The sequence below is a fragment of the Emydura macquarii genome, unplaced genomic scaffold, assembly GCF_026122565.2.
Source record: "Emydura macquarii macquarii isolate MOO-44397 ecotype Brisbane River unplaced genomic scaffold, CSIRO-AGI_Emac_v2 contig_1253, whole genome shotgun sequence".
NCBI lineage: Eukaryota > Metazoa > Chordata > Testudines > Chelidae > Emydura > Emydura macquarii.
In genome coordinates this window covers 10540420-10561604 of record NW_027131390.1, presented here as the reverse complement: position 1 = coordinate 10561604, position 21185 = coordinate 10540420, and the positions used below count along the sequence as shown (strand labels likewise).

General features: G+C 44.0%; 1 protein-coding gene across 1 annotated transcript in view; it reads right to left on the bottom strand.

The window, feature by feature from the left end:
- PASD1 (PAS domain containing repressor 1) overlaps nucleotides 1–21185 on the bottom strand; it is a 71075-nt gene that overhangs the window by 14893 nt on the left and 34997 nt on the right. The window contains exons 6-12 of the mRNA XM_067548141.1: nucleotides 19999–20119; nucleotides 18365–18478; nucleotides 16458–16576; nucleotides 15380–15462; nucleotides 9744–9850; nucleotides 4988–5135; nucleotides 2734–2815 (exon numbers count right to left, since the gene is read on the bottom strand). Coding sequence (XP_067404242.1) covers nucleotides 2734–2815; nucleotides 4988–5135; nucleotides 9744–9850; nucleotides 15380–15462; nucleotides 16458–16576; nucleotides 18365–18478; nucleotides 19999–20119 — 774 coding nt within the window. The remainder of the gene's footprint in view (nucleotides 1–2733; nucleotides 2816–4987; nucleotides 5136–9743; nucleotides 9851–15379; nucleotides 15463–16457; nucleotides 16577–18364; nucleotides 18479–19998; nucleotides 20120–21185) is intronic.

The window sequence follows — 21185 nt, the reverse complement described above, 5'->3', positions numbered from 1 at the left end:
GAGACGCTTAAATGGTTCTGTGATGCTGTGTGGAATATGAATGACCATTCATAATATTACTGATACCAATATTACAGAATTGCAATAAATATCGTATAGAAGATGCCACGCAAGGTACTGATGGGAAAATCATGACGCACTAAGATTGATGAGCACATTTACGTGTATGTATCAGTTTTGTATTATGAGTTCTAACTATGTCTGGTAAATTTGTATTTCGAACTCATGCTGTGTTTCTGGGTGACACCCCCAGACAGGATGGCAGCAACACTAAGCCGGTTTAAGGGCTCATCAAGGGAACGCAAATGTACAATGAATCTAGTGAAAGAACCCAGGGGCTGCACCTATGGTCATGGGACTTTGAGGCTTTTCCATGCCAAGGGCTGTGGGGCTGTGTTTGGGACAAAGGAAGTACAAGCCTCATGGCAGAAGCTATAAAATGCAGCTGCACCATCTCCATCTTGTCTTCATCCCTTCTGCCTACCCTTGGATCAGCTACTCTACACCTGTGAGGGCAGACGCAGAGAGGCAGGGTGGTTTTGTGGATAAGACACTGGCTGGCGAATCAGGAGATCCAGGTTCAACACCCACCTCCATCACACAATGTCTGGGTGACCTTAGCATCCCTCAGCCCTCCACCTGTCAAATGGAGATAACATTCCCTCTTGTCTGTTTAAATTGTAAGCTCATAGGGGCAGGGACTGTCTCTTCTACAGTGCCTGGCACCATGGGGCTTCCTGACATCTTTGTAATAGTAACTAATAATAATAATATTCCATGCGCCTCTATCACGCTGGCTGGATTGGGGGGAGCATTTATTATATTATTTAACATCAATATGTCAAAATCATAACAATTCATATGAGATATGCCATGTCAGGTACCGTTAGAAAGGCTGTAATGTGCTAAGTAAGATGATGATGTTTATGTTCATGTGTTATATGTGTAATGGAAGTTAAGGATATGGTTGATATATCTGTATTTCAAATTGTGCTGTGTCTGGGCGACACCCCAGACAGGATGGCTGCAGCACTAGCCTGCTTAATGGCCCGTTAAGAAATTCACAGGTACTGGGCCCTTCTCCCTTCGCTGCTGATTGCCAACAGATTTGTGTATAAGCAGACGTGTGCTTTTATCATTAGCTTCCTCCTGCCCAATTTCTCCAGGGATGCCACCGCTCATTGACTATAACACACTGGGGCGTGACTGCGTAATGGGGGAGTGAACGTGACAGGGGGAACTGGCTGGCTGGAATAAGGGAAGATTTCCTTTGTTGCAGACGTGTTGGGAGGGGGGGATGGAAGGAGACACAGACCGGTTTTCGGGGATGTCAGCTGCAGCTTGACTGGCCTTTATCACTAATGCCAGAGGGCGAGCGTCTGCGCCCGTTGACTAGTCACGCTGACTCCAATGGGGCGTCTCTAGAGAGCAAGGGCAGCGGGGTCTGGCAACAACCCTGAGGTCTTGCACTGGCAGACTAGACCAGGGCACTAACAGGCCACCCAGCAGATGACTTACGCACACTGGTGGCAAAGCAGCCCACCTCTTATGCAATGGGATGGCCAACCGGTAGCAGGCCAGTCACGCTCCCCACACTATGTTTGCCACCCTCCATACCCATCCAGGGAGCTAATCGTGCTAACCTCTCACTCCTCCTCCCTCATGCTCTCCCTCCAGTGAAAGAGAGAGAGAGCTGCTTGCCCTTTTCTTAATCCCTTCTGCCACCCTCGGCCAGCCAGGTTCAGTTTAAGGTCTGGGTAGCAATGTCTTGGCAATCAATAGGCACGGGAAAGAAAATGCAGAAAGGCAGTACCTCGGCAGGTCAGCGGGAGATGTTTGCTAGAATGATGAGTGCTTGAGCGCTCTCCGAGACAGTAAGCTATCCAAAATACGCCATGGACTGTAACAAATCTAAATCACACACGCTCAGCTATCACATCCACTGTGCCCACGCAGCCTGCTGTGTAAGGACCACCGGGTATTAAAGAGGTACTGTTATGTAACCAGCCTCCCTTCACCTCCCTTGAAATGGCTTCTCTAAAGTCATGTCCGAAGCGCCAACGGACTGATGACCCCAAACGATTACAAAACGAGGCACCTGAAATCACTTTGCAACGTCTTGTTTTGAAGTTATTTGGCAGACCTACTTAAATGCAACTGAAATGATCACAGCTCTGCCCTCCCTCTGTAGCCTGCCCAACTTTGCAAACACGGCTGAGACCTGGGAAAAATAAATCGATAAATCATTCTTTTCCCTTCCCTTCCCATCTTTGTCTGATTCCCAATGGTGAGTCAGCATAAAAGCAGCAAACCTTGTGGCACTGATCTGTAGTCAGTGTCTCGTGGGTCTGAATGACAGTGGTACTGAGAGTTAGTATCTCATTTACTGTCTAACTTCAACTTCATGTTGCTCTCAGTAAAACAGCTTCTTCTCTTCTACTGACCTGAGGTGGTTTAAGACATAATTTGAGTAACGGTCTCGGACAGAGTTGGAGGTTTGACCTACCGGTATAATAATGATGCAATTATTGAGTTTGCATTGTTATAAACTAGATATTTTAGTGCAATTCAGTGTTAAAAATCCTCCTGGTGGGTTTGAAAGCTACTGAACTAGAAGGTTTGGAGGCTGAAATGAATAAAGAGCAAGAGGGAAGACACAGTCCATGTGTTTTTCTAACATTAACGAGTTACAGTTGCATGTTCCTTTCCTTCTCCCTCTTCAGCATGCCCTACCTTCAAAGAAGATGATGCTAGTTCGATAGATGACTCCTCTAGGCCAAGATCTCTCCTTCTTTCAGCTCGAACCTCCGCATAACTACATTAAAAAAAAAAGGATTTAGAACAAAATTCTTAGTGGTAGCTAAGCTGATATACTGTTCTCTGAGGATCTCTCATGTTGTACCTGCAGCTCTGCGCTCACTCACACACACTCACACTCACACACACACACACACACACACACAATTAGTGAGCATGAGGTACAATATTCTAAAATCTAATTGCTGATTTACAGGTGCACATGTACTATTTGCACATGGAAAACCGCGGAGCAGACGCAAGAAACTGCACGTGTAACCTGGAGCTCAAACTGAGAAGCCAAATGATAAATTCTGGCTCTACATGTCTGAAAGCAAAACGACCCTCAAAACAATGTGCTGCTCTCTGAATGTGCTGCTTCGTGAACAGCAGGGAAAAAGGGCACCTTCATCCTTACTACAATTATCTCCAGCCAGAAACTCCCAATTCTCCACAGGCTGCCAGAGAAAAGTCCTCATGCAGGGAAGTGATAGTAGGGGGTACACACACTTTGTAGCCTATAGCTAATTTCTCGTGTGTCTTAATAACAGTGGTACAGTAGCTCAGCGGGACTCAAGCTACTCCATGGGGAGTTTCTCCTGAGGAAGGCCTGCATGGCTGTGACTCCTGGGTTTGTAACTGAACAGTATCACACCTGCATGGGCACCTTCTTCTCTATAATGGGTGCCACATGTTCAAAGCACGCGGGCAGCACCACGTAACACCACAGATGGGGATGCAAAGCTCCCACTGGCTTCAGTGGAACATCCGCAAGTGGAACAATGGCAAGTCTGAGCCAAATTTAAAGCCCCCTGAGATCGCTTGAGCATGTGTGTCAGAGTGTCAGCTTCCTCACAGCTCTTACTAATTGTCTTTTAAATAATAAAACAGGAATGAATCATAAGCTCTGAGATTTCATGATGAGAGTTCTCAAAACAACAGAGATATTTCAGAGACTCTCCAGTACGTATATGGAGCGTGGGCCAGGGCACTGTGTTAGAACTAAGCTTGGGGATAAGAACCAGATGCTCAGGTGGGGTGAACGGGCACAGATCCATTAAGAAATCAACTTCACTACGTCAGGATTTGGCCCCTTAGCTGCAAATTTCCTTTATTTCATCTTTTAAATCCAAGGTTCTATTAATTTTCCTAGTTTACAAATGTAAGTTCACCCTGAACTATTTGAACTAAGATGTGTGTCTAGGATGTGCATGTACCAGGGGTAGAGACAGAAATATATGCTCACACTCCACAAGGTCGGAACCTTAGGTGATAGAAAGATATAAAAATTCCCCCAAAGAAGGCAGAATCAACAAGCCTCAAGATATGTGTATAGCATGAATGCATTCAAATTAAGACTGTTCTCAGTGTGTAATTTATACCAGCATATATCATTCTACCCACTTATGCCTACTTATTAAGATAGGATGTTTTTAGTTGGTTTTTCTCCAAATGTTTGATAGTCTCAAACACAGAAGACAAGGGTAAATTCACAAAACGACACCCAATAATTGAGGAATACATTTTACTTAAATTAGCTGACCAAACTGAATGTTACTTTCTTTTTAAACCCTCCACTAAATCCATTCTAGCTATGCACTCGGTCTTGTTCGAACCAGCAATGGGAATTTACCACTGACAAGGATGGAAGCAGATTATAGCCCAGGAATTGTGTATCACAAACCTCTCCAAAACTAGAAGAAGACAGCACAAGATTCATAGCACATTATTTAATGCGTCGAGTACAATAGAACCAACACTAGGGGGTGTCATGTGCTAAATTTTAAAGTACCTATGGGGTAAAACAAACCACCAGCTCCAAGTAATAACCATCTAAAGCAGTGATCAAAAAGGTTGGTAAGAATTGTATGACTGCACTGACGTCCATGCAGCAATCTGCTAATGAACAGCTTTAGTTTTTGATATATCTGTGTCATTGCTAAGGCCAAAGTGGATTGTAATATACTCAGCCAAATCTTGCTTCCAAGCTTTTTGGCTTGGTTGCCAAAAAGTGAGTAATGAAAACACTAAAAACAATTTCCAAGTTCTTACCCATAATCATTTTATATAACTATGTATCGTCGTAATGAATCAAATCGCACCACAAATATTTGACTAACATACAAAAGAGTGGAAAATGGAATGGACGAGCACATTGATTAACAGCAAAATGTTAAGCACATGTTCCTACCTAACTACAATGTGTGTACAAACAATGAATTCAGGTTTGGAGTTCCACTGGTGGTACGTGATGTAATAGTGCGTCTGCAACCATATCCACTGCTGGCCTTTGGTCAAGAATCTGTAGTAACAGGACTTGCCTTTTCCAAATTGCATCACTGTTAAACAAAAAGAAACAAATTTTGTTAATAACAGTTACAAAGAGTTCATACCGGAACTGAGATGAGAAGAATAGCTCTGGGCTAACAATGCTAACATTGCTATCAATCTTTCCTAAATATTGCTTACATTTTCAACAATGTGCTGAGTTTTTATTTGATTTGCTGTTGTTAATTTAAACAGAAAGTGCTCCAATGTTCTGGGTTCATTTTTATCAATGGTCATCACTGGCACAGAAAACATTCTACTTCTTTGCTAGCAAACAGTACACATGAATGACGTCAACTGAAGAGTATATTGGCGCTTTATAAGTATGTCTGCATGCATTTCAGACATCGCTGGCTTAAAGTCCGGAACCTGATAATAGAAGAACCCTGATCTGAGAGCTAAAGTCTCTTTAACTGATAATTGAAATGTCCACGGTTTAGATAGAGACAGTGTCTTCTTTTGAGAGCCAGTTGTTGCTAAAGCTAACCACTTATATCTCCCTTTTAAAATACCATTTAACAAGTGTTATTTAAAACATGTAATAAAACGTGATATCAAGGACCAGACTTTTAATAGGCCTTTGCATACCACAGGCACAATTTTGCACCAGCAATTCACTGTGTCTACAACTGAGCTCTGTCAGGACTTCCTGGGTACCTTGGGCAAGTCATTTAATCACTGTTCCTCAGTTTGGCCAGGTGCAAAATGGGAATAAAACACATCCCTTCCATGCAGGGGTAGTTGAGTAGATAACATTGTTAATGTCTGTGCGGTGCTCACATAATATCAGTGATGGGAAATATAAGTAACTAAGTAGGTAGATTCGATGCCGAAGTATCAGACTCCACCCACAAATCCAGCAGAGTTAGGTATCTAAATATGCTGAACTGCAAGCACACGATAATAAAAAGGACATTGTCAATTTAAGAATCACACTTCTGTCTGAGTAGCTTTTTTCTACCTACTACAGTTCCAGGTGACACCAAAGATTATTATAACTGAAAGAGATTGGAGTGAAACAATTCTCTGTATTATTTCATTTTGTTTCCTTCATGCATTTGACACAATTTGTGGGTAGTCATTTTCACTGTTTCCTCTGTATACTCAGCCAGGCAACTGGTTTCCTCTGCTGTGTGTTTGGGTGTTTTTTACAGCAAGAGGGAAGAGAAAAACATACCGGGATGTAAAACCACAAGCGAAGGCAGGGGGATTGAGAAGCACATGCAGTACCTGAAACTACTTTTAACTCACTCTTTGAAACTGACTAGAGTCCAAATTCTATAACTGCACCTAAAGTCTTGGCTCTACAGTACTGGAAGGTGTTACTGGAAAGCTGCCCCGAGTCACTGACACACATACACTATATTACATATACTGCCTTTAATTCAAATGAAGTAAAGAATGCACCCTCTTTTGGAGACTACAATGTGCTGCTCATGTCTGTCGTGCATGGATAAGCTACAAGTGTCGCATGGGATGTTCCATCTTGATGAGAGCAGAAGCAACTGAGACGGGCAATTCAGCACTTCAGAGAGAACTGAAAGCCTGGCTTTTCATAGAAGGTTCACAGTGCGCCTTCACATCATGAGGGGCTGGCTCCAGTGGAGTAGCGGAGCATGCTCCAACCACCCACACAACCCAGCTAGAGAACAGAGAGAGTTTATAGGGATTTCAGGTGCCTACCTGCCGGTTTTCAACTAATCCGGGGTGGTTTTGAAAAGTTTTCTCCTTTAAAATATTGTATTGCAAGCGTACGTGATGAAATGAAAAAGATATGGGCTCATAAAATAATAATAGAGAAGCTTTACAAACCCACGCAGGTAGTAAAACCTAATCCCACCTCCCACCAGCCCAGTCCCTCCTTAAACTAGCTCCAGGCTTCAGTGAGATCTGTAGTAACACCAGCATGGTGTACTGTAGCAGGAGCATGCCAGCCATGGTATGGATGAATTTCAGAGCAAACCACTGGGTAGTTAGCAGCAGGGTGAGTGCTCTTCCTAATCCGTCTAATGAGAACATTCAACACACACTGTTACAGGTCATGAAATGTAACCAATCCCATGCCGGGACAATATATGGCAATTTCCGGAAATATCCAGGACACACTTTTCTGAATTAAATTGAAGTATTTTAGGAGTTCGTTGCATTAAAAATGCAAATGTTTACGTACTATTGTGGGATTGCATGGAACAGCTCCAGAGACAAGACATGAGCAACGTAAACCCTTGAGTTTCAAAGGACTCTTTCAAACAGTGGGCCATACAAGAAGGAATGTTTGGGATAAACAACGTTGAGTAGGTTTCCTAGGAAATATTTGGGCGGAGGGAAATGCAAATTCCCACCTCCGGACCCAACCCTTTTGAAGCTATTTCCTGAGGAGTAACCCATTGTCTATGAATTACCTAGTCCCAGATCAAAGACCCCGGCTGTGAGTGACTCGGGCCTTGTCTACATTAGCACTGGCGTCAGCGCTGGTCACTCGGGGGTGTGAAAAAAACACACCCCTGAGCGGGACATAAACGTTGCCGGCATAAGCGCTTGTCATATACACACGTTACGCTGATGGGAAAGGGCTCTCCTGTCGACATGACAAAACCAGCTCAGTGAGTGGCAGTAGCTAGGCCAGTGGGAGAGGATAGACGAGGTGCTGTCCACGTGAGCGCTTATGCTGGCAAAATTTATGTCGCTTGGGGTGTGTTTGCAAAAAAAGGGTTTGCCGACGTAAATGCTAGCGAGGACAAGGCCTCAGGTTCCCCGTGTTCTTGTGCTGAGCCAAAGGTGTCATCAACTTAGAACCACAGAACCCCCCCATGGGGGATCTGAAGGACTGACCACCAGCCAGTGATCTCTGGTAAGCTTATTATTAGTGCGTGTGTGTAGGTCCTTTGATTCTTTTAATAGGTTTTCTGTGTACTGCTTTCACTTTAAGAATAAATGTGCTTGCTTCCCAAGGGCTGGCTGGTAATTTAACAGTGGGGAGTTGCATCGTTTATAGCTCGGAGGAGATGTCAAAGGAGGCCGGCTGAGGCAGTCTGACTTGCTGGGGAATTCACACAGAGTAGGTGGGGAGCTGTGTCGCGTGGAAACGCCTCAGTCGGGAGGGAGACAGATGCGTGTCTCTGCCCCTCAGAGGGGAGAGCTGGGGAGCCGGAAACCTAAATGGTGTCTTTGCTGGACCACAGAGGGGGAATACAGGCACAGTTGCCCTGAAGTGTGACACAGGGGCTATGCCAACTCGACTGCAGAGCTCCGTTGAATTCTTGTTGCCTTAATGCCCCAATAACTGGCATTCGCACATGGCCCATTCACAGACATCCTGAGCCCGATTGTTCCCCCAGCGTTATCAGTGCAACGGGGACTTTTCTGGGTTGATCTTCTTGTGCAGGCTATGCAGAGTGGCACAGCATCTGCCCCTGACTATGCAACATCACCCCTCTCAGGTCCTCTATGGGGCCAGAGATCTGAAACCGGGGGAGGGGGGAAGCATCCACAGGATATCCAGCCAGGAGCTGCCCACATCTTGCCAAAAGAAGCCACATCACCTGGGAGCCAGCTAGTGGTTCCAGAGTTAGTGCAGGCACACAGAGAACAATGGCCAGCTGCAGATCCCCTCAGATCCACATAATCTGTCAGGGAACCTCAAAGCCGGCCCTGCAAAAATCCCAGGAAAACTCCAGGATAAAAACTCAGGGAGATTTCACTCCTCTACCCACCCCTCCCATGGATGTTTCCAACTCGCTGCTGGAAAGAATCTGATTCTCCTTTAGCTATGGAGGCAGTTTGTTTGACCTTACAGCCATTGGGATGGACACACCATTGAGTGGTTGTGATTCTCTCCAGCAGAGGGCAGGGGCTATACGTGCATCCTCAGTAGTTCCTGATTGTACTACAACCACACCCTGCAGAGTTAGTTCTTTCACACTTTTGACAAAACTACCCTTTCCTCTCTGACTGATTTGCGAGACAGATAGACTAACAGACAGACACCACACGCTTTAGCCAACAGGGAAGCTGTATACAATATTTCTCGATCAAACATTTCTGTATGTTAGACGCATTTTACAAATAGTAAGTAATTAAGATTCACAACAACTTAATGAGGTGGCACTATTATACTCATTTGGCAGATGGGTAATCTAGGCACAATTACAACCTTTTATCCATAGGTGCTAAATACGCATGGTTCCACTGAAGATAATAGGAATGGAGCGTGCTCTGCAGCTGTGGCAAAACCCCAAGAACCAAGGTTGCTCACACAACAACACAATAGCAGAGCCAGGAACTGAGGACAGGAGTTCTGGCTCCCAGTTTTGCAGTAAACCACATTTCAGGGCAACTGACTTCCAGTGGCCAAACATTACAGATATCTGCCAGTTTGGCAAACTCTCACTGATAAAACTCACCCTCATGAAATAATAGATTCCTAGGGATTCATCTACCCTAGTCAGGCATGGACGGAGCCATATTTTACAGGACTAGGGAAGAATTTCCCTAATAAACATACGTTTTTGCAACTACAATCTTTTGCACAATAGTCATAAGCACCATCCTGATGGGAAATAAACAAGATCAAAGGCGCACGTTGTCACTTCCCTGCAAGCAATGGGAAAGGAACTTACAGTGTTCATGGCACCTAGCAAGAAGCTCCAAGTCATCAGCATGGTAATAATCATAACCTGACGTTCCCAGAACCTCAAAGGGTAAATAGCCGATAATAGGCGGGGCCCTAGAATGAAAGCAAAGAGAAAGAAGTAAAACCTGATGCAATGACCATTTGGTAGACATTTAGCAAACTAAAACCAAATATCTCTTATATTCTACTTGCAAGAATGCTGGGAGTGATATCGATCTCTTTGTAACAGAGCAAGAAATAAAGGCAAGCATGAGTAAATGAAGAGGTATTTGTTTATTGTTTCCTGATCTAGTCATTATGTGGGTGTAGAGCAAAGCACGTATGTATGCAATGACTCGTTCATTAATCAGGCTTGTTAACTTAAGAAATACTATGGATGTTCATGTGCATAGTACACTGGAGACTGTGTAAAATTATCCAGTAGGTTGGGTGCAAATGTCATCTGGGGAGGAACCATGGAAGAAGCACTAAGGGCTCGTCTACATGCACACTTAGTACGTGGCAAACTGGGATGTAAATCTACCCCGCACTAGCCCGCTGCACATTAACTGTCCATGTGAATCCTGCTGCCATGCAAACCAAGTCCCACAGTGTGCTTTGAGCTACCCGGTTTTGCAGTGGAAGGAGATTAAATGCACTAGAAAACTGTCAGAGCCCAGCAGCAGATCCACACAGACACTTTGTGCTCAGCACGGGGTAGATTTACACCCCAGCTTGCCACAACCTAAGGGTTCATGTAGAGAAGCCTTAACTAGGACCCTACAGAGGATGTAGGGAGATGCTTGGGTAAAAGAGAGAGAAATCTAGTCCCATGGAACAGCTTGGGAAACTTAAACCAGCAAAATGGGTTTCTGTGCACTCCAGAGAATAAAGATTTTCCTTCAGAATAGAGGTTGAGCTGATGTCCATGGAAGTAAACAAAATGAGGGAACAAACATGAGGACCAGGTTCAAGCTTCCAATTCAAGTCCTGCTTTCAGAAATCTGATTCTAAATGACAGCTTTTCTAGCTGAAAACAAACACGCTTTAAGACGGGGCCAGGGCAATACTGAAGCGGTAAACAAACCGTGCTAGAACCAGGTCATGGTAACACCTGGGAAATAATTATCACACAAAGCTCTGAGTCGGGAGCAAAGATGTAATTATTACATCTCTGGCACAAAGGAGCAGGCCAAATTCTGCCCGTGCTGCATACGTGCAACTCCCAGTTATTTCAATGGGAACGCTGCATACGCTTTGGAAGGCGTAATTTGGCCCTATTGTGTTTATTTGGCTTTTTGCCCCTCCCTTTGCTTCATTGTCCATTTGACTTGGCTGCTAGGTGTGATGAGGAGCACACTGTTGTTACCTCCAGCATTTTCAGGTCTCTCCTCTAGAGTAAATGCAGTAACGTATTACCAAAGGGGTTAATGTTTTAAAATTAAACTGCACAGGGACAGGCTGAAGGCACTGCTGAATAAGAAGAGAGGAACATTCTTCTCACGCTTCCTTTCCTTTGGTGTGGCTTCGTGCCGTTGTGTGGAAGGCCAGTGCCACCAAGTGACCTAAAAATAGGCTTGAAATATGGGCAGGAAATAACAAAACGGGTTCAGCCGGGAAAAACGCAAAACGGGGGGAAAGGAGAGTAGAACAATCCAAAACAGGGAGTCTGGATTTAAAAGGAGGGGGAATCTTGGGGAGCAGCAATATTCACAGTGAGTGTGGACCGCGCTCTGTCGATAGGTGTGTGCAGTGCAACAGGACACAAAAAAGGCAAGTATGAATTTGGGCTGTATGGATAGCATCCCAGAGCCAGGAGGTAAACTCTCTCCTTGGGCCTGATCCATGCCCACTGAAGGATTACCACTGACTCCCGTGACATGGGATTAGGCTCTCTATAGAATCCTACAGTCTGAGGTCATGTCCACCTACTCTGACCCTCTGCAGAACACTGGCCATAGAATGGTAATTATCTGCATCAAACCCATAACTTCTGTTTGAGCTGTAACGTATCTTTTAGAAAGATAGCCAGTCTTGATCTATATCTGATGTAGCAACTGCACCTGCAACATTGCATTCATTTCTGGACGCCACATGGTCAAACAGATTTAGGCCAACTGGAAGGAGTTCAGAGAAGAGAAACAAACATTACTAAGTTTTATGAGAAAAGATGACAACCGCTCCGTATGTAGAGATCGGCTAGGTGCTGACTAGAAGATGAGGACGTCAGGTGGGCATGCAACGTGGTAACTGTCTATATTTGAAAGGCAAAAATATCAAGGAAGGAATAGAATGACTGAAGATGATGCTGGTAACAGGGGGCTATCAGTAGGAGCAATGGGGTGAAATTAGGAAAGGGAAAACAGAGCGACTACCAGGAAAAACTTTTCGAGAGTGAGTTTTGGTAATCTGTGAAAATCCCATCACAGGGGTATCTAAGGTGAGGCTGGGGAAAGCCCTGGGAAGCGTACTATCGGGCTGGAAAAGGAATGGCTGGAATAACTGAATGGGTCTTTGTCATGTGACATGGTTCCAAGTTAGAACATTCATAAAGAGCTGCGAACACTCAGCTAGACAGCAGGGCAAGCCACGCAACAGCACAGCACAGCTATATCCTCACTGGGTCCAATCCTGTCCACACTGAAATCAATGGCACCCCTCACACGGACCATGCTGTGGTGCTATTTTGCGGTTTCAGTTTTTAAAGTTTTGGGGTTTGTTTTTTTAAATATGTTCATGAAACAGCAACATAGAAAAGGAAGTAAAGGCTGCTGCTGTCTCTCAGTTCCTCCCAAGGAAGACAATATAGTCGCACTGGCACCAGGGAGGATAGATCTGGCCCTAGGAGATATATAGCATCTGTTGCAAAGCAAACAAAAGGCAACTACCACCTTTAAACAGAGTTAGAGCCTTCCCATCCGGGGTGAAGTGCAATACTGTGGGTTATCAGCAGTGGGGATTGAACCAAGAACCTCAATGCATGAGCCTCTCCTGCCTGAGCTAACTGCCACTGAATGCTAGACAGAGACTAGCCACCACGAGAGGGATGGAGTGCATCCCGCACCAAGTGTGCATCCAGCTGACAAAAAGCAAACAAAGCCAGCGTAAAGCTAGATCCTCCCCCATTTTAGGGACAATTTGCACTACTCCATCCACACACAGTGGTTCTAAGTCCAGCACAGCCAGCCGTGAGAGGCTCACCCAGTGCTGCAGGGCCGTCACAACTTATACACTGCCTGCACCCGCAAGAGGAGATCGGCTGGGGTAAAGGAGGGGTGGCCAGGACCCTTACACCCAGATGCCATAGTGCTCTACTGTGGCCCTTAGGAGGCAACGCAAGTTCTCATCACAAGTGCACAGCGCTTCCGAAACCCTGCTCCCACCTCATTAATGATCTGTGGAAAGCAAGCATCATCATTCTCTGATCGCAAGTGCTTTGGGACAGCGCCCAGTGGACTCTACCATAATACAAACAACACAGTCATCTCTACCCAAAATATCTTTTACAGAGCACTGTGCTTCTTTTCTTCACCTGACCCAGATTTCTGTTGAATATGACAGAAACCATATTTATTAAACTGGCTTTTATTTCCATCTATTTATGCAACCATGCCAATGTGTCTTGGGTCTGTAATAACACACTTATCTTCATGACAATAATGTCTTTCAGAGGAACGGCAGATAAACATTTTAAGCGGCTCAGGAAAGTGCAGTGCTTTCAGATTTGTCAACATAATTTAGAGGAACCGATGCTTTAATTGAGAACGTAACCACAAAATACTTCTAATTTGGGACTGGAGACGGAGTCGGCGTGTTAGCTAAGCAATCTGCAGCTTTTTAGCTATCGTAGTCACTGCTAAAGAAGTCTGCAACTCCCTGTGCTAAAGGAACTGTTAAAATTTTCAGAGTAGGAGATCAATGGTTGCGTGCGGTGTGAAAGGCTAAAGGGAGGGGGTCTTCAAGTTATCACCGAAGTGCAGAGATTGCAGGAGCAGATGCTGTAGCTATACTGTAATTATGGCAATGGACAATGGAGGAAGGAGTAGAATATGGAACAGAAACAGACCAATATAAAAGCATCCAGTTTGGTTTTTTCCCCTTACATGATGTTTATATGTCGTTTCAGGCTCCAGATGTTTCTAGTTTGTCAGTGTTTATATAGCTCAGTAGAACTGTTCTAAATTGCTTCTATGCTCCATCAGGGACACTAGGTCTGAGCGAACAAGGCCCTGAATCTGAGTAATGCTGAGCTACTTCCACTGCCTCAGCACCTTTCGGGATCAGCCCGCAAAAGTGGAAAATCATCACTGAGAAATAGCTGAAAACATTCTATGAAAGAATCACGGTGCCCCTCTAGGTCCCTACTATTGTATTAAATTGTGCCTTGAGCCAATGATTAAATGAGTGAAAGCACATTCGCGGGTCCATGTCCGCTGCTTCCTGTGGGCACTACATAATGCTCCAGCTAAACGACTATTTTAGCTTAACTTACTCTGAGTAACAATGGTTTCCTCACTGGAGGGATAACACTAAGACCGGAGTAGAGCAATTCCTCTCTGAGTCACTTCCCAGATTCATCACAAGGCACTTGGACATATTTTAATAAAGCTCCTGGCTTTCTTCACTGATTTAGATATCTAAATATTGGCTTAGCCTAACTTTAGACATCCACTTGTAAAAATTTCGGCTACAGCATATACCGATTTCACTTCCTATAAAAGTTACATTCACTAGACCTAGACAGCATGAGAAACATTTAAACCATCCACCAAACTGCAGCACAAGTGTTTTCTCGTCAACACCTCAAGACAGGATTTCCAGTGTAGCGCTCTCTCTCGGCGTACAGGTGGAATTTGGGTATCTTCAGAAAACAAGCATTCAGCAAAGGAATTTTATTACTCAGCCTGGTCTTTCCAGTGGTTAGTACATGGTCAGAGTTTGTGCTCTAAGAAGACAGTACTATTGTGCATTATGAAATAATGGAACGTGTGTAATATTGTAGGGTGTTTTTGCACACACACAAATATGAACGAGTACAAAGATTCTATGCTTTTTTCAAAGGACATTTGCCCCTTTTTTAATTAAAAAGTTTACCAAACAATCTCCAGTCTATTTCACTCCCAAGTTGTGTCCTATCTCCATTGTAGTCTATTTAGTTAAAAGAAGTCAATAATTACAACTATCTATTCTTTTAATTTGTTTCTTTTTTTTAATCTTTAATTCTGTATCAAGATGCAAATCAACAGGGCAAAAAACCAGAGTCAGATTCTCAGCTGCTGCCAACTGAAATCAATGGAGTTATGCCTATTTACACTAGTGAAGGATATGACCCACACAATTCTGTGTCAATAACTTATTTAGCATCACAATGAGCCTGGACATTTTTATATGTGCTGTATTTTCAGCTCACATTAATGAAAGGCTAACACAGTTTCTTACCGCCCTTAAATATGAAAGACAGCAAAATTTTTATGAAGTGTATAGCCTTTGGTCAGTGTCACTTTAGTGTTCTAATTTAATGTGAAATATTCCTTGTGGGAGCCCAGACAACATTTGCTGGACAGTTTTCCTTTTTTAAACCATGGTTTATTTATTCTTCAATCACCACATGTCATACGTATGTCTTAAAAACAACCCTCTCACCTGTGGTCCAAGAATAAAAACTTCCACTCCAAACTGTGCCGTGATGTGAATTCTTCACATGGCTCTTCAACGTTGCACAGCTCCTGCAGAACAGTTGGTGCATTTTAATATTTAATATTGTGACAAAACAGCTTTATAACAAGTACAAGCATTCTTTGGAGCATAAACTGGCATTTGTTTGTTGACCAAGCGGAATTTACTCTAGGGCTTAGTCTGCTTAGCCATGTCTCGCAGGGAATGCATTTTTCACACCCCGAGTGATACAGCAGGGTCAACCTAGCATTGTAGCGTATCCCAGCCTTTCGATGAGTATTCTCTGAGTAAGGGCTGCAGTGGCAAAGCCCAACAGATTGTAAACTCCTCGGGGCGGGGACTGTCTGTTTGTTCTGTGTTTGACAGCGCCTTGCACGACTGGGTCCTGATTCATGACTGGGACTCCTAAGTGTTATGTTAATACAAATAGATGACAAATAATAATAAACCAATGGTGCAGGGTATTTCTTTGCTAACTAACAAGCTGTTAGTTAATGGGCCACAGCTGAATTTTATTATGGACATATGCCGCACTGTGGATAAACTCTGGCTTAAAGTATGGTTCCCATGGTGAGAAAAGAGCAGGCAATATACTGACACACTCAGCAGGTTTGGTAAGTTTCTTTCTGAGATACGGCTTTTCCAGGGGTTCAGCTGGCAACCATATTTCATTGCAACTTCTTGAACATAGGCTCATCTCTGATGCTACCTGTGGTTCTTCTCAAATGCAGCTGCGCCCTTGCTGGACAATGCAATAATGCTCAGAGAGCCTGTTTTGTTTCCCACTATTCTTAAGCAAACTTTAGATGCTAACTCCTGCCCCAAAACAAAGCAGCCCCGTCACTCATCCACAGGTCCTCGGCTCTGAATAGTTTACACTGTACCGATCTCAAAGTGCAGAATTTAAGGCCCTTGTGCAAGATGTCTACTTTAGGAATAACCAGACTTGAATGTCCGTTAACTTCACTCGTGGTGAAAGCATCATTTAAAAAAATCAGTTATAGATCCCTGATCTACAAGGGAAGTGCGACCCAAGGGCTCTCACCTTTAAAAACTGTGGCGTAACAAGACGAACAGTTGCTACGAGGCAAATCTGCTCTTCAGTGGCTGACCTGAATGCTCTTGCAATAGCTGACTCAAAACCATTGCAGGAGGGTGTAGGCACTAGACAAACACAACAAAACACGAGCCAAATCAGCATTTCAAGAAGAAAAAATCACTCTGTGTTAAGGCACAGACAGTAACCAACAAAACAGAACAATTTAGCCCCTTCTATCCACAGCTCAGCGCCAATCTGAGACATGCCCTCCTAAAACGTATTCAAATGACGATCATGTAAGACTTGAATTCTTTGTGTATATCTAGACTCTCTTGGCTCAGGCATGGTAAAGGTCACACAGGTGCATCTACTAATCCTCTGCTTTGCAGAAAACCTGTTTGTAACAGCTTCCGCTCAACCGAGTGCATGAATCTAAGCCTGCCAGCTGGAAGCACCTTAAGAAGGCAAGAAGCACTATAAGGTTCATTAAAACAAAGATGGTGAAATTCAGCTGTCGGTTTCTTGTTTGTTGCTTTTTGTTACGTTTTGTTTATGCTTTTCCAGCTGTCTACCTTAGGTGAAAATATCTCTTTAGCCATCCAACTATCTATTAGGGAAAACGAGCTTTGTTCATTGTGGGTCTCAGCTATAATTACCATGACAGACCAAAACAGCAGAAAACATGAAGCTTTGTTTACCTGCAAACAATTCACTAGCAGACTGGCAAAATTCTCTTCTCCTAGTTGCACTGCATGTCTGATACTGACCCAGAGGATTATGTTCTGCATTTGTTCCATGCAGAAAAACCCCATGGACATGAGTGGAAGTTCACTGCCAGGAATGGATACAGACTAGGGAATGGAGCCCTGCAGCATGGCTTAGTGAGGAGAATTTTGCCCTAATGCTGGTAATTAGAAATACTGCATGTGGCCCAGCCTTAGGGAGAATGGTAAACCCAATAGCACTCACTTTTCTTAGCTACCTATCCTGGGAAAGATGGGGAACAAAACCTCTCGTCTACATTATGCAATCAATGCCAGTGCAAACACACATACACAAAACCATTCATTTCAATTCAGCAGAGAAACCCTATATTTCTAAATGTTTAGAAATTTAGAACAACCTAGTTCTAAATTGTTGTTGGGAGGGGTTGTTTCAAGGTTGTTGATGTAGAATGATTTGTAATAAGAGTCCTTCTGGAGTCTGGCAGAAAAAATTGAACATGCTATGATAGGCTTTCAAAAAATATGACTGCTATTAAAATTACCACGTGAAGAACAGAAGGGAAGTGGGAGAAAGAAAGAACGGCTGATGCCAGTTCTGAACCCTGAACATTTTTCTGAGTATACAGCACCGCAGCTCGTACTGTATGTTAGAATTAGAGCCATGCAGAAGGGTTGCACATTTTCCTGTGAGCATTTCCAACATTAAATCCAGAAAATTCTCTTTCTATCTTCATTTCATTTTATTTCCAGGAAATGGCCATTTTTGCATCCAAAATCCTGGAAGAGTCAAGATTTTGCTGATTTCCTATACACATTGATGGTGTAACAAATAACATTTCAAAGTGTCATTTTGAGTGAACCAGAGCATTTTATGCTGTTTTTGAATGAACTGGACAGTTTTAAAAAAATGTGTAACACAACAAGGTCAAATTTAGGGTCTCAACTATTTGATAGCGTTTCTTTGAAATCAACTACAACAATCAGAGGGGCTGCACCACCACGCTTCTGGCCAACGACCACCCCAGCTCCATCCCATGACAAATGACTCTTACCACGTCTATAGCACAGTCCATTCCATTGCTTACATGTCATTTTTAAGTGCAACAAGGCATTTAAAGTGGCTTTGGTCAAAGACAGAGTGTAAGTGAGAGAGGCAGAGAGAGCGCGTGGAAAGGAGCAATAACTTACCATGAGTAAAATATTTAAAATCCACTACAAATTTCACATATTCATATGTTAGGGGTTCATTTGGATCTAAGCTTCCTCTTGCTAAATGGCAGCAAAACTCTATTTGTTTTTCAGCTGAAATGAGAGAAGAACATTTTTAATAGTCCCTACGTTTGCACTTTCACACACTCCATCTATCTAATCTATCTAGGTTTTTATACAGACCCCGTCACTCTAATATCTGAGCACATTCTGTTGGAACAGTTCAGATATCCCAAAGTAAATAAACAACAGCAACTACAGAAACGTATCTGTCTACTAGGCTAGCTAAGAAAACGTATCCCCCACCCTATTCTCTGCAGCCGCCTATTTATATTACTGCTCTAGGGCTGAAAGTGTGGCCCAATTGAAGTGACTTTTGCTGTTGAATTCAATGGGGCCAGGTTTGCACTCAAGGTCTCTTAGGACTTGTCTACATGGTGTGGCAATACGCACTCCAGGGGTGTGATTTCTAAAGCACACTGACTTGTTACACACTCACTCATCCATGTAGACCCTGCTGGTGCCCACTAAGAGTTTCCTGGTGCACTTAAACACACGACTACTCTCAGAACGCACTACGTTAAAGTGCGCTAGGGAACTTTTAGTGCACACAAGCAGGGCCGACACGGACCACTTAGCACGCAACACGCGAGTGCGCTTTAGAAATCACTCCCCTGTAGCACAGTGCCGCACTGTATTTTGGACAATGCTCAGTGAGGCCTCGATACAAAAGGTGACTGAAGTCACTGGGAATCTGACTTGAAAGGGCTTTTGATCAGGCTGTTATATTCTGAGGCACAAACTCCCTGGATTATGTAATCTTCAGCCAGGGTGACATTTCCCCTGTGCACCGGATGTGCGCAAGGGCTGAGCACCACTTAAATTCCAGGGAAGTCTTATTTTGAGGGCTTAAATGATATTTAAGTGGAGACTGATTAGGCCATACGCTGGCTCTCTGCATGAGGGTGATATGCTCGCCCTGCCCCCGCTCTGGCCCCTTTTATGCCATATAAAAAGAGGCAAGAGCAGCAAACAAGGGCCCTAAAAGTTCCATATCTGGCTGAGGGAGGGCTCCCCTCGCTTAGTCATAAGGCTGCCTCCTGAGGACCCCCCCAAAAGCCCTGGCGCAGGGGATGTGCTGGGGACTGGGCCGGGAGCGGAGGGGCATGCTGGGGACAGGCTGTGGCACGCAGAGGGGAGGAGATTCCAAGTAGCGCTGAGGCCCGTAATATAGACAAGTCACCCAGGGCCTCCCCAGTTCTCTCAGGGTCAGGAGGAGACGAAGGCCTCCTGAAAGCCTCCTCTCCCTCTGGGCTGTGAATTCCGCGCCTGTTAGAAGCTCACAACCGAATCTCGCCCCAGGAGAGACATCTAATGGAGCCAACGGAAATGAATCTATGGCATGTCTTTTTTGTGACCAGAAATAAACAACAAAAACAAGATGGCACGACACATCGAAGGGCAAATGGCGAACTTAATGATGTGCTGAAGTTTTAGAAACCCGTCAAAGAGAACGGGCACTATGGATCAGAAAAGCCAGCATTGTTACTCTCCAGGGGAGCATTTTGCCTGTTAGACTCTTCCCCTTCAGTACAGTCTTCGGAGATGCTTACCGTTTAGAAAATCAGCTGCTACGGAGTCTCTCATGAGTACATGTGGAGAAAGGAGCTTGTACACCTCACTCTGCTCCACCTCAGGCAGAAAGTTCAATATATTTTGGTCCACCAAATCTGACTGATACAAAAGAATGCTTTGTCATGTTCATTAGTATAGCAGTAACCCGTCAAGAAGCGCCCACACTTTGAACAATGGATAGAAATGGTGGGCAGATGCTGTCATTCTAACAGGACAACTTAACATATGGAAGTTACATTAGAAAATGTTACATTGAAGAAAGAAACTGTGATTCTCATTCTCTAGGCTGCCTTCCTCAAGACAGATTGCAATAATTATAACACCACCTATCTCTTATATAGTGCTATTCATGAGTAGATCTCAAAGCACTTCAGAATCATTTATGTATTTATCCTTACAACACCCCTATGAGAGAGGGAAGTAATGTTACAATCTCACCCTAAATAAGCAGAAACATTAAATCTGTGTTTTCTTCTCTACAGGAAAAATACATCTTACTCTCTGCTTGTCTGACATAAATATAAAGCATGCAGGGTTGTTGTAGCTGTGTTGGCCCCAGGAAATTAGAGACAAGGTGGGTGAGGTTATATCTTTTATTGGACGGACTTCTGTTGGTGAGAAAGACAAGCATTCGAGCTGCACAGAGCTCCTTCTCAGGGCACGGAAAGGTACTCACGAGTGTCACAGCTAAATACACGGTCGAGCAGACAATTTAGCATAAGTACATATTCTAAGGCAGCATTCAAGGCGAAGTGGGCACATCCTGACAACAGTCTGCACATGATGCTCCCCATGGAAATAAACGGGAAAGTGTGTAAAAATCAGTGGCCCACATGAAAAAAAATGAAGGTGTAGCCACATCATTACATCTGTAGTGAAATGAGGCTGAGTTAAACAACTATGTGGGACACCTCTTGCTACTCCAAGAAGAGACAACTGGGTAACTTAAGCACCCCTGTATCTGGCCATCACTCACAGGGTTAAAGCCACTGAAGCCCCAATAAAAGTTGACATCCTAGTTGCATAAAAGCATGCCAAGGAGGAGGTCTGGAAGATGCTTATACCAGGAATGGTGTAACACCTCAGCATTGAATTAAGCAACAGCCACATTCTGAGTAGGCACTGGAACCATGTTCACAGACCTCTTCATTTCACCTTCAGGTGT